Genomic DNA, 18,697 nt, shown 5'->3' with positions numbered 1-18,697 from the left:
GATGGACCTACTATCCAAATAGCTTCAAGGCAAGACCAATGAACCTACTGTCCAAATGATCTTTGTATTATTCCTTGCAAAATAATAGAAATGAATATTACTGCTCGTTCCTCTTTCTCTATTCTATCAACCAGACTTCTACTCCTTCTTATTATCTTATAACTAGATCAGAAATCTCACATTCAATAATCCCATGGATCACTTACTTGCATTCACCAAATACTCTGCTCCTTTTTGCACTTCGCACTCAATACAATGATCACAACTTCCATACATGTCTCACAAATAAGGGAAACATTTTTCCTTTATATCGTATCTTCAAAATAATTCCTTGAGTCGAGCTTGAAGCTTTCCCAATTAATTATAATAAGATAATTAATTAATTCATAATTATAATAGCACTGTCAGCTCACAGTCTATGCAACTTCTCACACATGTAATACTGGGGCTTGTACACTCATTGATGTCATCATCAGACTACCTTAAGTCATTGGTTGACCACGCACCTCCAAATTATATGTTTATTAGATGATATAATACAAACATTAGAAACCACTTCTTAGGTACTCTATCTTTGTATCACTTTTTATAAATTAGGCATATCTTCCATATATCGTCAACTCAAGTACTATACATTGAACCTTCACATCTGGACACTGTACCAAACATGTCCATGAACACACATCACCAGATAATCAAAACATTGTCCGTACAACTAAGATCTCTGTCTGTTGCTTTGTTAGTCTTAACAAACTTACTGCTATGTTGACATCAATGACAAACACAGTCATGAATGCAACATGTCAATACTCCAATGCTTAGGATGCTCCCCCAATGTAGTATCATCAACATTTGTGCTAACATAAACTCCATCTTATTAATAACATCAACATAAAACAAAACTCCTAAGATCTGCTACAGTGGCAGAGAAGAGAAACGCTATAGGAGGCAACATTGTTGAAAATGTATTAGGAAATTTAATGTTATGTTTTAAATGCTTTTAGTTTTTGAAGTTTGTAATAACGTCCTACATGTGGTGGCATACCTAGAGTAGCAGTTCAATGAGCTCTCCGGATATAGCCACGTAGGACCGGGTGTAGATTCTTTAAATTATAATAGTTTTAATGATTGTTAGATTCCAATAATAGGTAGTAGGCAGTTTCAAATTCTTATCCTTTTCTTGGATAGAAGACAGAAAAAAAAAATGTGGCCTACTGCATGATTGTTAGATTCCAATAATAGGTAGTAGGCGGTTTTCGGATTCTTATCGTTTTCTTGGGGTAGAAGACGAAAAAATGTTTCTCATCCTTTTATTAGAAAAGGAGAGTCAGTTTTAAATAAGCCAGTCGGCTATGTAAGAAAACATTCGAATTGGGGTAAGATAGAAAGTTGCAGTTTTAGTGTTTTTTTTCAGTTTTGGAAGGTTCGACTTTGGAAAGAAAAGAATGCGTTTTGATTTTATTGTGCAAGTTTCAGTGGTTTGAGGGTTGGTACAGATTTTCATTGGAAACAAATTTCAGTTTTCTTGTGGTGTTCTTCTGTGTTTTGCAGCAGAGAATACGAAGGTTCAAATTTTAATATATATCCTGGTGTCAACATGGTGTTTCTTGAAGAACCATTTTTTATGAATGTCTAGTGTTAAATCCTGTATCTATCAATTCATGCAATCAAATGATTAGAAATGATATAGATAATCGACTATGGAGTTTGGCAGCAATTCAATCTTGGTCTCTCTTGTCAAAGTGCAAATATATTTTCTTTGAGGACATTCCGGGTTAAAGATCTTGGTGTGCGGGTGAAGATAAACTATGGAGACTTATAAATTCTGATTAATCCAATCTTGAGTTTGGTTTGAGTTTGATCCTGAATGATTGATGTCGTGCCCCTTGAAGTAACTCAGTTGAGTGAGTGTTCCTCCTGAGCTTTCCAAGGTGTGGCTTTGCATCAAGATCTAAGATCCTCCAATGCTAAGGATATGACAAGATTGACAACACACATCATCATTTAATATAGGAATAGGTTGCACTTCATTTGCACATGAATTCAAGAGTTCATGGCTTCTAGATCCACTCCATAATAATTTGACAATCACTTTGAATAAACCTGTAAAAATAACTAGTAACTGAAAGGTCATGGGATCATTATGAACACAAAACAATCAACCACTTCCTTATCAACACTTTATCTTTTGATGTTGACTTCTTCCTCCATTGTTGATTTGTCATTTTCCTACAAAAGATTAGCGCACACATGCAAAAATTGCAATACATATCCAAGATAAAGTTCATAATAAGTTTTGTTGTATTAGCTTTGCTCTGATCACATGGCTACAGGAAGAACTATTCAATTAATGTAAGCAAGAAAGATACACCATTCCATTGTATGTAACCATATAGTATATATCACATTAATCCAATCTTAGAAATATCAAAGTCACACATATAACAACATACTTATAAACCTAGTATGAGTAAGTTCATTAAAAATTCATAAAGTTCTCGAGTCTTAACCATATAAAGCATATGAAAATATGAACTAAATAGGCCTTAGATTGGCCTCATAAATCCCTACCATGGTTTTCCCTAAATTGAGTAACCATGCACAAATTATGGTCTTATAAGTTCTTTGTGGATTGTAAGTTTATTTATTATTGCTATTATTTCATTGTTATGTAATCAACTTAACGTGTTTCAAAAGTTTAGAACTTGATTCACCCCCTCCTCCCCCTCTCTTAGTGTTCCTTAATTCTAATAGAGCTCTAATGAAGATTTACTTAAAATTAACTAATTACATATTGAGCTATTTAATATTTGTACTTATTCCATTTTAGTTCTAATTAACTTGAAATTTCGATATGGTGTTTACAAGATGAAAATCCTTAATGAGTGCCTTGAGTGGGGAGAACCAAATGTTATGGGCATGTGACCATTCCTAATCTTTTAAAAATAACATCAATGTATAAGCCCATAGTAAATTAAAGAGCTTGGGGGGAACTAAATGTTGAATAGCAAGAATTGGCTACTTTTTAGGAAAGACATTGTATTGAATTTTGAGATGTTACCAAGACTTCTACTTAAAACTAGTTGACTCCCTTTAATCTCAAAACTTCTAGACTCTCTTATTATTAATTCTTTTTTACCTCCAAGATTGTGGACGTGACCAAGGGGTCTACCATCACATTGGATCAATCAAATCTACTAAATAAAGGGTGAAATGAAACTTAAACCATTGATAATATATTGATTATACCAAGTTAGACTCCTTGAGGTGATTCATTTGGATTTATAGATAGTGTTAATGGTTGTAGTTCCACTAGTGCCTAGCTTATTGAAAAAGGTCTAAGAGTGTCCCATAGATGTTGAATGGATGTGAGATCAAATAAATTGATTGTAAGGAAAATTCCCCTCTCAAACCATCACAACCCACTTAGCACTAAGGTGGATGCTTTGTGTAAAGGGATTAATTAATCTCAAGCATTTATTTTTTTTGGTTGGATACAATGCAAGTTTGAAATGGAAGGCATACCTATCTCTCTTTCCCTACTTAAAGAAAATAAAATTCCTAATAAATAAGTTAGTCGATTATAGTAAGTTTTAGAAGACAACTAATGCAAAGAAATATAACTTTGAGAATTTAATTGGCTACTTGAACATGACTGGCCATGAATAAGAAACTAGTAGTCCACTTTACATATAAAAATCGGTCCACTTTAGAGATTAGAATTGATTTGTCCAATTTAGAGTTTTGCTTTAATTTTGTTCATGAACCAACTGCACGTCTTTAATGGCGACTCTAATGCGAAATAACATGTAAAAATATCTAGCAATCTCCCATGTTTCATTTCATGCTATTCACTGGAATTCAAATAAAATTAGAACTCACTTAGCTTTTAAAAAAAAAAACTCATTTAATTTTATACATGACCAATTTAGAAAATGAAAATGTAAAATAATTCAAAATATCTAAAATGAATATTACTTCAACAATTAATTTTTAAATAAACATATTATCATCTACAAAATAAAAATGCACGACTGTGTAATTACTTGAAAGTAACAAAAGCTCAAATAAAATGAATGTATAAAACATGCTTATATAGATAGTTGAGAGCATACATATCAAGAGGGGGATGTGGCAAGGCTACTAAGCCATACCTTTTAAAAACAAATTATGTTCCATAATTTTAATGAAAGTGAAATAGTTGTCAAATCAGAACAAAAGACGACTGATATGGCACCTTGAAAATTCTGATGGCCAATCAGACCTAATGAATATCACTTCAGCAATTAATTTTCAAATAAATATATTATCATCTACAAAATAAAAATGGAAGCCTTTGTAATTACTTGAAAATAACAAAAGTTCAAATAAAATGAATGTATAGAACACATTGATATAGATAGTTGAGAGCATAAACATCAAGAGAGATGTGGCAATGCCACCAAGTCATATCTTTTAAAAATGAAGACTAAGAGTCATATCTTTTTAAAATGAATTACATTATATAAATTTTAATGAAAGTGAAAGGGTTGTCATATGCATCGCCGAAAATTCTGATCGCCAATCAGACTTACATGTGAACACCCCCAAAACATGAAGACTGACTCCTTTTGAGTACAGTGAAAATCCCCATTCCCTTATATATATAGATACTAACCAGCAGAAAGTTGTAACCTGTTTTGGAGCATTAATGTCAAAAAAGTTTGGGTCAGAGAAGCAAGGCATTCGATGCTCTTGGATTCCTTTTTTCCACTAAGAAACATAACTCCGTTGGCATTTCAGGACCTTGAAACAACTAACAGAAAGTTTGTTGGGATGGCATGCCACCTATCATTCTAAAAATTCTGAATATGCTTTATATTGATTTTCAATCATTCAATCCAGTTTGATAATGAACATTTTGTTATATAATTCTTCAAGCAAGTCACAAGGATGGTATAATATGATCTTAAGAGATTAAACATTAAAATTAAAAGACTGTTTTACTATTAAAAGAATAGCGCCTACTATAGATCACCCTTATTAAACATATTGGTCTCGTTTTTCAAATTTTATAGATAAACAATAAATCCCACAACTTCCATCTGTAATTAGAAAATTCTCCAGATCAGCAAGATCACATCTGCCCAAGAGATAGCTTCCTATAACACACTGGAAGTGATAATCTATGGTGGTATCTTTGAAAATCTCATAATCCAGGTTTGAACATCAAGAAATTTATGCCCTAATCGAGACGAGCCCAAAATTTAATGAAAAAATTCAATCGAAATAAAGTTTTGGTATCACTACGCCAACACGGACTTCAAAATTTAGGTGGGCTACATTAAGGAGGAAGAATGCGTACACCAGCAGCCTGGCAGACGAAGCAGATGGAGGACACAACTTTGCAGGTAAATGGAAAGATAAAAATATGACACTAACCAATAATTTTCATGTCCTTGCATTCTAAGAAGTTACTGTTCGTATGTTCCCTGTCATTTGCTTTCATGAGTTTCTATATCCGGACAAACTGTCCTCTGTGCTTCCTTTTGCTCAATTAACACGCTACATTTCAAGAAATTAGGTCATTCTTTTTCAGCTTTTCTCCTTTTTCTTTCTTAATCAAGCAATGTGCATTTGTAATCAGTTATTACCGTGGAGCAGAATTTCCCATTTCAGTGAATTGGGTTCGGTTACCATACATTTTTATGAATTGGGTTGAGTAATATTCACTAGAGTTTTCCAACTGGGGGAATTGGGCCGGGCAGCGTTTCTATTCATCATGTTCAGTTACCATGTTCAACATATAATTTTCCGTTTTGGTTAGTTGCGCATGCTTCTTTGTTGTCATAATTACTGTCCATCACATTGTATTCCATTTTGGACAGCTGTGTTATGTGTATTCATGGGTTTCTTTACTTTATAAAGTCTCTGAATTGTCAGTTTAGTGACCTGGGGTTGTCATAGTCTTAATTAGAAGGGCATGTTTCTCCCCAATAGTTTTTCGCTGTTCCAATTCAATTTATCCTCAATAGTCACTGTAGTCAGTGTATATCACAGTATTTCCCATAAGGACAGCTGAATTTACTTACTAGTAATCATCAATAGCTACTGTGTATACCATAAGATTTGCCATCCTGGTGATTGTGTCATGGATTTTCCTCATCAGCAACCATTATCCCTAATAGGGTTTATCTGTATTCCTCATGTCTGTATGTCCTTATATTCCTTTTTGGTCAATCTGGTGATGTGTATTTCTCATCAGTTTTAACTTATTATCTCTTAATTTTCCATTTTGATAATTTGAAATAGCATTTCTTATGGGTATCACATTTTCCCTCATTTTAATCAACTGGATCATTAATCACCAAGTGTAATGTAAAATGAAGTTTATCCTAGTCGTAGTCACCTTGATCATGTGTGTTCCCTTCATGCATATTCCTTGCTATTCATTTCTAATACTTGATTTTCAATTTTGATTAATTGGGTTTAAGAGAATCCATTGATGTAATCTATTAATCATTATAAGGCACATTAAATTTCTAAAACTCTGGCCAGCTTCTGCACATATGGGTCATTTCATTTGAAGCTGTGCTGCTGGTCAAAAGAAAATTTCACTTTCGCAACTTCGGTGTCTGAAGGTAGATAGATTCCTCTGCACTGTATGTGTCACATTCGATTTACTATTTGCATCTGGATTCGATCCATGGATTGATCTTTCTCTTCAAGCCACGCCAAACATCCGATTTTTAAGAAGAAAAGAAAGGAAAAGTGTACTTTTATACACCTCAACATTGTAACAAAATTTCTCCAATTAGTTATCCTCATGCCCCCACCACAATTTACAGTACGGTCCTGTCGACAGAAAATCCAAAACCCACATTAAAAAATGATGCTACAGTTCACACCGTGAACCATATATTTCACCTCAAATTCAAAGAAAAAGTATCCAGGTCCACATTGTACAGGGCTCTTTTTGAACGCAAAACGCGCTTAGAATTTCATGGCCGTGAGAACATACAAGTGGGTTCAGTCTCTTTCTGATTATAATGGCGAGCACCATTTGTATTTACAGAATGGAATTGGATATTGTATGTATTTGCCTTGAATGCAAGTCTTTTCGCCTATAGAGCTTCACGTGATATTCATGATGGTGGTCTGCTATAGGCTCTCAGATTGAGATTATGGTAGATGTGTTTGTAGTCAACAGCGAGGGACAGACTTATGTCATGCTGCGCTCATAGTGCTGAAATATTCCATTTCACATTCAACACATCAATCTCCGCCTTTAATACTTGAATTTGTGCCACCCAACAACCTTTAGCAACACTCTGTCTATATACAGCTTGTATATACAGTTGAACATTTATTGATTTTCTTAAGTGGGGCACAAGAAGAACCTTGTTTACTGAAGTGTAAATTTGCTTTAAACTAGTTATTTCAATTTGTGTGGTGAACCATAGAAGCCGAGCTTTTTCATCTTTCCAGTATACATAGAAGGACAAGTGTGTCTGTTACACTTGTAGAAAGTTGCAGAGATAATTTATTTCAATACAAAAGCTGGAAGGACTTTTCAGGTTTCATTTCCACAGTGAGAGGGGGTGTTTCCTTAGTAAAACGAAGAGTTAGTTGAATTAGTTGGTATTCATAAATGCCTGGGTTTTGGAGTTGGGTTTTATCCGCAGACAAAGACAAGATGATGATGTGCACTTGCTCAAGAGAGCAGTTCAAATTAGGGGAAATGCCTCAGTCTCCGGAGTCCTTTGCTACAAGGGATTTTTCTGCAAGTGGGTTTTCCTCGAGGACGGGAGATGGTGAAGGCAGGCCTGATAATGGTAACATTGAGGAAGCAGAATCATCACTACGGGAAGGCTTTTCTCTCAATTATGAGGTTTGTTTATCTATTATGATATCCAATTGATAGATCTCTAAAATTAATGGGCTAGTGCGGAGAGATAATTGTGTTAAAAAGATCCAGTTGGGGTTGGTTTACAATGTCTAGAAATAGTTATATGAAAATATCAGCCCATCTGTTTGGAATCGCTAATCTATATTAGTTTCTTAGGAATGGAACTTGTGAACATAGCTTAGGACTCTATTTGAGACTTACTGAAGGCCAGATCCTTTTCACTGAGAAAGTTATGTATGAAGGTGTGAATCTCGTTGATGCTCCGTGTTAGCCACTGTGAACTACTTGATATGGGTTGAGTTGGATGTATCGCCAATCTCTTGAGAAATAATGATATAAAATATGGGAATTGCGATTCATAGAAAATCCATTTTTGAATCTATGGCCATACTGATACAATCCAATATTCACCTAAGCAGTATCTTTTCTTTCAAAGAAAATGCACTAGCTTGAAGATCCATATTCTCTAGGTGCAGTACATCTTCATCTTGGGCATGTGTAAAACGTTTTACTAGAGATCTCATCAAAAGGAGAAACCTCATAAATATTAGGTAGCCGTGTCTGCCTTACCAGCTGGCTGCGGATTGGTCTTCTCAATCCTACTCCTTGGTAAGTTCAATACAAATTGAGTAGTCAGAAAATATTACTCAAACCACCTGCCACGTTTTACTCCTACATCTCTCTTTCCTAGTACTGAAATCCAGCTAATGAAGACATAGATGTAGACTCTTGAGTGGGTTTGAACAATGTTTTTACAAATTTGTGTTTTTCGAATGCCATTGGAGTTTCAGAAAGAAACAAACCTGACGATGTCCATTGTATTAAAATAATTTTCAGATTATCCTCACGGTAGATTACCTTTCTGGGAGTAGAAACCTTTTTCTTGCCCTCTGGTTGTTCTGATAGAGCAGTTATTTTCTGAAAGTAAATCAGAAAGCTTTCTGGTTATCATCAGTCTTCCCGATGATACATCTTAGAAGTTTTATATGAAATGTTGATGTGATTTCTATACTTTATGCAGTTATTTCTGTAACTGTATTAAAGAAATATTGAGAAAGTTCGGAGTGGACAATAGGTTCATCTGGAGCACAAGTTTTTGATTTCATTTCAGTCAACAAATATTTTGGAATCAAATAAAGTTCTTTTAAAATTCTGCCCGACTTTTATTGAAATATGCATAGAGATTTACGTTGAATGTCAAATTTATATTATGTCATGAATCAGGAAGCAAGAGCATTGTTGGGGCGACTTGAATATCAGAGAGGAAACATAGAGGCAGCGCTGTATGTGTTTGAGGGAATAGACATAAGTTCTGTAATACCTAAGATGAGATGTACGATTGCAAATAGAGCACAGTCCCGGAAAGGTCGGTTGCGTGGGGAAATTCCCACTTCTATGTCAATGCACGCTGTTAATCTTTTACTCGAAGCTGTCTATCTTAAAGCAAAGGCCCTGCAGGATCTAGGGAGGCCAAGAGGTACCTATACTTGATATTAAAGTTGCCTTCTAAGACTAAATGCTGTTTTAAACATGGTTCATTATTTGAGTTTCAACAGATCTGATATTTTCTCCATGAATTTTAATCAACGTAATCCTATATTACATTTCAAACTAACATTTGAATTCAACTCAAGAAACATATTTATAACATATCATGAAACATTATTCATGATGTTTAGCTGCAAATAATAATACTTTATCAAGCATGTTCCCAACGAACGCTAATTTTCTTCTTTTGAAAGTTTTCAGAAGCTGCTCAAGAATGCAAGATCGTTCTGGACACAGTTGAGTCCGCACTTCTTCAATGCATGCCTGAAGGTATAACTCGAGATTGCAAATTGCATGAAATAGTGAGCAAATCAGTAGAGTTACTCCCAGAGCTTTGGAAGCAGGAAGGCTCTGTTCCAGAAACCATGTCTGCCTATAGACGAGCCTTGCTTAATCCCTGGGGTCTGGATTCTGAATGCTCAGGTCGAATACAGAAAGAGTTTGCCATAATGCTCCTTTATAGTGGTGTTGAAGCAGGCCCTCCAAGCCTTGGAGCTCAAGTGGAGGGTTCGTACATTCCTAAGAATAATATAGAGGAGGCAGTTTTGTTGCTGCTGATTCTCCTTAGAAAGTTTGCTCTGAAAAAAATTCCTTGGGATCCCACAATAATGGAGCACCTTACCTTTGCATTGTCAACAACAGGACAATTTGGAACATTAGCTAATCAAGTAGAGGAGTTAGTTCCTAGGATCTACAATAGATCTGATAGGTGGTATACTCTTGCTCTTTGTTATAGTGCTGGAGGCCAGGATGAGGTGGCCTTAAACCTGTTAAAAAAGGCCGTTGGCCATAATGAGAAGCCAGATTTTATCCCAGCACTTCTTTTGGCATCAAAAATATCTTGCAAAAACTCCAACCATGATAATCCAGCTGCGCTTTATGCAGAAAGAGCTTTAAAAAGCCTAGAGATCTTAGGAAGGGAAGGTAACTGCATGAAATGTGTTGCCAATGGTTTGCTAGGCAGTGCCTTAGGGAAACAGTCTAAAATTGCACTTTCTGACACAGAAAGGGCTCATATGCAATCCGGGGCTGTTACTGCTTTGGAAAAGGCTATCTCGACAGAGATTGGAGACCCTATAATGCTTATGTCCCTTTGTTTGGAGAATGCAGAGCAGCGCAATTTAAATGTTGCACTAGAGTATGCAAAAAAGTTACTAGAGATGGAAGGAGGCACATCAATAAAAGGGTGGAGACTTCTTGCTCTTGTACTCTCAGCACAACAAAAGTACTCTGAGGCAGAAACAGTTATTGATGCAGCATTGGATCAGACTGGAAAGTGGGAGCAGGGAGAGCTACTTCGAACAAAAGCTAAGCTTCAAAATGCCCAAGGAAAGTCCAAGGATGCTATCAAGACATATGGCCGGTTGCTTGCTTTAGTTCAAGCTCAAAAGAAAAGTTTTGGGAATGGCATTTGGAAGCTTAAGGTATGCATTCATCATTCATGGTTTTTATGATAATAGATATCATTATCATTTTTATCCAGATTTTATTAGGCCTCTCTTCATCCATTCTTTTTGGTCCACTTTTTTCCCACGAGAAAATCAGTTGGCATGCTCATTCCTAGCACTTAATGATAGTATCAATTGCATTTAAGTTTTTAAATTTTCATTGGGAGATTTGAATGCCACTAGAGAAAGTAATAGATAATTGCACGGAAGCAATTGCTTACTAGTGTATCCTTGATTTCACTCTGAGTGCACAGGGCTGGGGTGATAGAGACCTAGAATTGGAGGCCTGGCAGGATTTGGCATATGTTTATACTAGCCTAGAGAAATGGCAGGATGCTGGAATTTGTTTGCAGAAAGCAAATGCTCACAAACCTCATTCTGCGCAAACCTGGCATGCTACGGGTATGTTAGTATCATCTCATGCAAACATTTTAGATTGGGAATGGGTATCTCATCATTTTTGTTTTCTATGATCCTGGATTCCTGTAATCTGGTTTCTTGATTCAGCATCATTTTCTGTTATGAGCGGGACCATTAATATTTCAAGTTTTACTAACTGGGACTTTGTGTACTTAAGGGGTGCTATATCAGGCACAGAAGTTAAACAACCAGGCATTGGATGCCTTTTCACATGCCACAGCAATTGATCCTGAACATGTACCAAGCATGATATCTACAGCTGAAATCCTAAGACAACAAAGTGAGGTTAAATCATTACCTGTTGCCAGAACCTTATTGACAGCTGCTCTTAAGCTGGACAAAACCAATCATAAAACATGGTTGAATCTGGGAATGGTTCATAAGATGGAAGAGCGTTTGCAGGATGCTGCAGAATGTTTTCAAACTTCTTATCTTCTAGAACTGTCTAACCCAGTTGAGAGTTTCAATTCAGTCTAAGGTTACAAGGATTTTCGATTCCGCCTAACAAGAATTCATTGTGGATTTCAAGTGAACCTTAATTAGAATTCATAAACGAGTTTGGCGAAGCTTCCAGGGAGTTTTGGTTATACTGAAAGTTAGACACAAGTATAACCCAGCCTGCAATCTCCAGTATAAACAAGTTCTCACTGGTGTGGTCAAATACATCACGATTGATTTGATGACTTTAACAATCATTGTAGTGGAAGAAATTTTATTGACCGAGTCTTACTGCAGAATTTGTAAATTTCCCTGCTAATGCTGGTATACTAGACGTGCCAACATGATCCATCTCTCAATCAGCAGATCCATATCTCAATCTGATTGACCATTGTATATTTACTCTTGTTACGTGCATCTATGCATGGTGTATGTAGATATTTGTACGGCGGGACTGAAGATTTCTCAGCAATTGGGTAATGTGCATGTAGCTTTATATATTTCCAAATCCATAAAACATTATATGCTCGACTGTCTTGTTATCAGAATGCAACTTTTCTCTTCCTTATAAGGTCAATTCTGCAAAATCATTTCTCATTTTCCTCTTTATGATGATGAATCACTGAATGCGATTCCAAACATCGATCAAATAGAAACACACAAATTAACCCCCAAAAGTTGCATTCTAAGTCAGGACTGTGGAAGACTAATTTCATTTATTGATTATATCTAGTTTAAAATTGCATTTTTTAATTGGAAGAATCTCAAAAAATTACAAGAATCACATATCATAGAGACTGTTGAACAGAAAAAGAAAGAGGAAATTAGAAAGACTTAGTGCACCAGCAAAGAAGGAACAGCTACAATAGAGAGAGTGATGTTCATGAGAAAAAAGGCAATATAGATAAGATTACATGGAGGTGGCTGTACGTTTCTTTATAAAAATTATAATATATATATTTTTATGTAAGTGTAAATGAGACTAAAACTTTTTATGGGCATGTATGTTTTGGACTATTTAAATTTTTGAGAATGAAATCTGCATATTTTTCTCATTTATTCCTTCATTTCTAATGTACCCTTTTTCATATGGGGCATGTATGCTTTAGACTATTTAAATTTTTGAGAATGAAGTGTGCACATTTTTCTCATTTATTCGTTTTTTGTAATGATCTAAAATTTGTTTCAAGTTTTAGATAGAACCTATATTTAAATTAACAAAATCTCTTAAAAATAAGCATACACAATTTAATCGAAAAACAGTTAAAAATAAGATCTATTAAAAACTTTTAACCAGGTGTAACAAGTCTAAAAGCATTTTGTCCAGAACGACTTTCAACTGGAATTCGCTCCAATTTCTAAGTAAGCTGGATTAAAAATGGACAAAATACCCTTAAATGGGACCTCTATGTTACCAGAAGATCTGTCATGAAATTGTGGGTCCAATAAATCGTTTGTGTGTATAATATTACACAGAAACTGTGAAAGGTCTTTTCAAAGAAGTAGAACACGGGGATTAGACAAATACGGCTTGACGAGTGGGCTTGATGAGCAATCATTCACATTTGAGAAAATGGAATATTGGCCCATCTGGCCACAAGCTGGTGGATACCCAGGTCGGTCAGTCACACAGTGTACTAGATTTCTTGATAAAAGAGTTTTTTACTAGATTTGATTTGGTACTCTATTTAGGGATTTTAACATTAATTTAACTGCTGAACTAATTTACTTTGATATAGTACAATAGATGATATATGACATCAGCTCATATCCAATAACATGATAGTTTCACAAGTGGGAATTTAAAATGAATTATTTAAGAAATTTTGATATTTGATATTATGTTAGAAATTCTAGGTTTATTAGGGAGAGCAACATTAGTAATGAAAGTTGAAAATTGTCTTAAAGTATTCTTAAAAGTGCCATTGTGATGTTTAAAAGTTTTTTTTGAGTATGGAAAAATAAGTAAATAGAATTTAAATAAAATTCTTTTATTAGAATTTTGATTTAATGCTATTTTATTAATTATATAGTTTAGGGAGAGGAATTCTATTTAGTCTTGAAGACGTCTGCACGAGTAACAATGGTCTTTATGGGATGACACTTATTTGCACCTCGCCAATTGACCTTTGAGATTCTAGAAGTCAACTCTTTGTGGAGTAAAAGGGGGAGGAAAAATCACAAAGAGGTTACAACGAAAAAGCCAAGGTGATATGTCGAACTTTTGAACAAGCGTATAGGTTACCTTAGTGCGATGTATTGAGGCATGAAATGGATCCCTCTGATTTGGGGACAATCATTGACCTCCAAAGGATAGAACTATTAAACAGAGAACACAACATACAAGGATAAATACTATTAGAAAAGCAAAGTGCATAGTCTAATCAACAACCATCCACATGAGTACATTAAAGTTTGAGTTTGCATAGAAGACATTCATAAAGACAATGAGACTTTACAACAATGCCCAAAGGGCTTTAGGCACGATTGGATATATTGCTAAACCACAAAATTTGATTACAATCTTAAGGCTTTTACAGAAAGGAATCCCCTTGACTACAATAGTATTCCCAATCTAGAATTTTCCTTGGACTCCCTTTACAATGTGTTTCCCTCCCCATTTTAAAGCCTTGGATGTGGCCTGTCTTTGGTGATCGTAGGCAATGTGAAATTCGTTGGTTGCTCCTCGCACATGTTAAGCCACAACCCTCCCTTGCTTCTCCTTTGAACATCAAACATCCATTGAACAACTCTTTGCTAGAGGTGGTAGAACATCACATGGGCAATAATTTCTTTGTCATTCCTTTGTTGAAGGTAGTGTGCATTTTGAATCTAGAGGCAGATGAAAGCTGATGGAGCAAACACCCACATTTGTGATCATCGTCATGTGTGAAGACACACTAGTAAATTTGGGCCTATTTTTCGATCCCATTTTCATTGCAATTTCGATAATTACTCATCGAAAGCCCTTGTCGCTAAATTGTCATTGAAAGTTTGACACCTTTGATATGCGTCGATGTATTGACAACAATATCTATTGAAAATCAACCCAATCTATGGTGCGCATTGGTGTCAGATAACTAGTTCAACACGTCGAACTAATGCCAATGACAGATGATTCGACAAGCTTGTTATACCATCAAAGACAAACGACGTCTAAATTGCGATGACAAGTAGAGTTTTCAAAAAAAATAAATTATTGGGTTGCAATACACCTTTAGTGCATTTTGAGAAGTAAGAACAAACTTGTTTGAGTGAGAGGGTTTCGATCTGACACTTGAATTTTCATTAGAGGGTATTCGATCCGTTGATTTGCTGCTAGGGTTTTGAGAGGCAAAGCAAACAACACAGAGGAGTAAGAACAAAATTGTTTGAGTGAGAAGGATTCGATCTGACACTTGAAGTTTCATTAGAGGGTATTCGATCTGACACTCGAAGTTTCATTAGAGGTATTTGATCTATTGATTTGTTGCTAGGGTTTTGAGAGGTGAAGCAGACAACACAAAAAGGTTTTCGAAGAAGTTGAAAGTCACGACCGCAGTGCAACACCTGTGAGTAGCACTAGTGAGCTAAAATGCTTGTAGAGCTTTTGAAATCTCAAGATATTGTTGTTGGTGACAGCACAATAATAGTTTTTGTCGTCGTCGGTGCGATTCTTAACCAATGTGTGAATTTGTTGTCTAAGGGTGTTCATCCTACCATTATGTCAGAGGCCTTTCACAGGGCCTTTGAGAAGGTCGTCGAGGTTTTAACTACCATGGCTATTCTTGTTGAATTGAATAATTGTGAGTCTTTGGTGAAAAGTGTGAGCACTTCTTTGAATAGTAAGGTTGCCAGCCAATATTCTACCTTATTGGCCCTGCTTGTTGATGTCATCCTAAATTCATTATAAAATTCATTGTTTTTACCACTTGCCATAAATTCATCACAAAATAAATAAATAAATACAAATAAATAAATAAATGCTTAAATACAAATAAATAAATATGTGCATATAAATACAAATAAATAAATAAATACAATAAAATACAAATAAACAAAGGTTGTTAGCTAGTATTCTACCTTATTGGCCTTGCTTATTGTTGACGTCGTCCTGAATGTTGTCAACCCTGGGAAGCTTGACATTGTGGATTTGAGGGACATCAAAGTTTTGCAAAAATTGGGTGGGACTGTTGATGATACAAAGATGGTTAAGGGTTTGTTGTTTGATAAGAAGGCAAGACATATGGCTAGAGGCTCCACTAGGATTGAGAATGCGAAGATTGGCATAATATAGTTCTAGATTTCACCTCCCAAGACAAACATTGAGCAGAACATTATGGTCTTTGATTATACAATGATGGATAGGATTTTGAAGGAGGAGAGGAATTATACTTTGGGTATGATAAAGAAGATCAAAACCATTGGATACAATGTGCTATTGATCTAGAAGAATATTCTACGAGATGTTGTCACTGATCTTTCGCTACATTACTTGTCCACGGAAAAGATTTTGGTGGTCAAGGATGTGGAACGAGATGAAATCGAGTTCATTACCAAGATGTTGAATTGTTTACCCATTGCTAATATTGAACACTTTAGGGAGGAGAAGCTGGGGCTAAAAATGGATGTCTTTAATAATTTAGACAATGCATTTTGATCCATGAGGCTAAAAATGGATATCTTTAATAATTTAAATTTATTATTTTGACAACATTGTTGGTCTTGATTTGTTAAACTTATTCACAAGGCCTCTAAGAAAGCTGTTGAGGTTCTAACTGCCATGGCTATTCCCGTCGAATTGACAGACCATGAATCTTTGGTGAAAAGTGTGAGCACTTCTTTGAACAGTAAGGTTGTTAGCCAATATTCTATCTTATTGGCCCCACTTGTTGTTGACGTCATCTTGAATTCATTAAAAAATTCATTGTTGTTGACCACTTGCCAAAAATTCAATACAAAATAGATAAATATATACAAATAAATAAATAAATACAAATGAAAATACAAATAAATAAATAAATACATAAATAAAAATAAATAAATATGGGCAGATAAATACAAATAAATAAATAAATACATAAATACAAATACATACATACATGGTTAAGTGCTACCTAACTATGTCCAAGGCGTTTGCACACTGGAGGCATACTCTACCTATCAGGATGCCTGCATACCCATATACACAAGATCAAGACCCTTGAACTACTCACTCTAATGAATATGTAGTTTTGGTTTCTAATTGTTTTGATGTAGTTGTATTCCTATAACCACTGGTGAGCTTTACTCACCTAATACAACTCTTCACCATCATACACCCACTCAGGCAATTCGGGCAGTTTTGTATAATTACAATCCTATAATACCCTAGCGCAACCCTTGTGTTGTAGTTTAGAGTTAATGTAAGGTTAACCTATATACATCCTGACTCACTCCTTATATAGTCATGTTTAAAAGCTTGTGACAATAATCAATGGGTCTAAATAGACCAGTCAAGTTAATGCTAGCTAGGAACAGTTGATTGTTCATTTTATTGTACCTAATCTGATGTCATATCTATAGGAATTTGTAATCAATTCAACTAATTATCAAGTACACCAATCAAACTAGGTTATGGCTTGTCACTTAACACAGGTTGTGTGAGTTTTATTGTTTTATTATTTGGATTCTGGAATATGTATGCAGCTGGAACAATTTTTTTGTTGTGCTAATATGTAATATGCAACTTAAAAAAGATCTCTCTTTATATATAAAGACCAAGTCCATGTCTATGAGCTTGTAATGATATGATTGTGATATCTTTGTTGTACATAACAATCGGTCTAAAACTTTCTATCATTTTCTCTGATATGATTCCATTGTCATTGTCATAAAATATGTCTCTGAAACTTTCTACACATGCCTCTGATATCTGTGTTGCTCCTCATTGATAATGCCCTTCATGTAATGTCTCCTTTTATTAAAACGTGGGAAATAGGTACAAATAACTTACAAAACTCAATTGCAACAAACTTCTTTCCTTAAAGTCTACGATAATGATTGATGTAAGAAGAATAGTCTACGATACCACTTTTAAATGATTGTTCTTATGTTATACAATTGATATGATATATGAGAACAATGCCACTGCTATCTTTGAACTAACGACAATCTCTCATCTATTCCATCCTTCCAAGAGAATCTTCAACATCTCATGAATGCATACCAACCTTCAAACGCACATGCACACCATAACCAGGCCTCTATCACATTTTTTTTCAAGAATGTTGATTCACTATTTTTGCTTGCGACAAAAGTTAACATGTTGATTCATGATCAACTCTTCACAAGGAGAAATGGTTATGATTCAAACCCATAAGATAACTATCAAGACAACCAAGAAACAATTAACACCTTCCCTAATTCCCACACAATGATAATCATAAAATCAATGTATTCTTCATTTTGAATTTGCACAATATTTACTATCTAATAGTGAGCAATGAGGCCTTTTGCCATTACATGTTATTTATAAGAAGGTTAGTGCATTGTCCTAAAAGAAGTGCCATGATGAACATATGCAAATACAAGGATTTGGAGACATTTGGAGTTAGAAAATATTGTGGTGACAGAAATGTTTGTCTTAGAACATCTCCAACATCTTAAGGAGGTTCTTGGTCATTTTTTATGCCTTTTCACATGACTTGTAAGTGTGTTTGAGGAACATTTCCTTACAACACAGAATGCTAATATGTAATAAGCAACTTAATTTTTTCTTACAATCTGGAAATGTAAGAGTCAGATCATTATTTTGATTGAACATGGAAGGATGAAGTTGTAAGGTCAAGAGTTGTGACCTATAAATTGATTATCTTCAACCTACTCTAGGGTTGGAATAGTACTGTATGGATTTGGAATGAAATGGAAATCCTTTTTGATGGGAAATTTCTTACTCTTGTTGATTTGGTCTTCATCCCATCATAACATATATATA

The 18,697-nt window shown here is 35.0% G+C and overlaps 1 protein-coding gene across 1 annotated transcript; it reads left to right on the top strand.

Annotated features, from left to right (window-relative positions):
* The first annotated feature begins 6,936 nt into the window (after positions 1-6,936).
* LOC149529214 (protein NPG1-like) lies at positions 6,937-12,271 on the top strand. The gene is made up of 5 exons (XM_089808536.1): positions 6,937-7,870; positions 9,113-9,365; positions 9,638-10,860; positions 11,139-11,286; positions 11,462-12,271. Exons 1-5 carry the CDS (start codon positions 7,631-7,633, stop codon positions 11,779-11,781), a joined length of 2,184 nt encoding a protein of 727 aa, XP_089664662.1. The 5' UTR covers positions 6,937-7,630; the 3' UTR covers positions 11,782-12,271.
* The last annotated feature ends 6,426 nt before the right edge of the window (positions 12,272-18,697 follow it).

Source organism: Cupressus sempervirens, chromosome 11 (assembly GCF_028749045.1).
Source record: "Cupressus sempervirens isolate cs-2001-9-10 chromosome 11, ASM2874904v1, whole genome shotgun sequence".
Classification (NCBI taxonomy): domain Eukaryota; kingdom Viridiplantae; phylum Streptophyta; class Pinopsida; order Cupressales; family Cupressaceae; genus Cupressus; species Cupressus sempervirens.
This window is presented reverse-complemented; position numbering and strand designations above follow the sequence as displayed.

Excerpts from the sequence above, each read along its gene's own strand:
- LOC149529214 (XM_089808536.1), top strand. The coding sequence starts at position 7,631 with ATGCCTGGGTTTTGGAGTTGGGTTTTATCCGCAGACAAAGACAAGATG. Across the intron at positions 10,861-11,138 it reads ATGGCATTTGGAAGCTTAAG|GGCTGGGGTGATAGAGACCT; the intron begins GTATGCATTCAT and ends CTGAGTGCACAG. Across the intron at positions 11,287-11,461 it reads GCAAACCTGGCATGCTACGG|GGGTGCTATATCAGGCACAG; the intron begins GTATGTTAGTAT and ends TGTGTACTTAAG.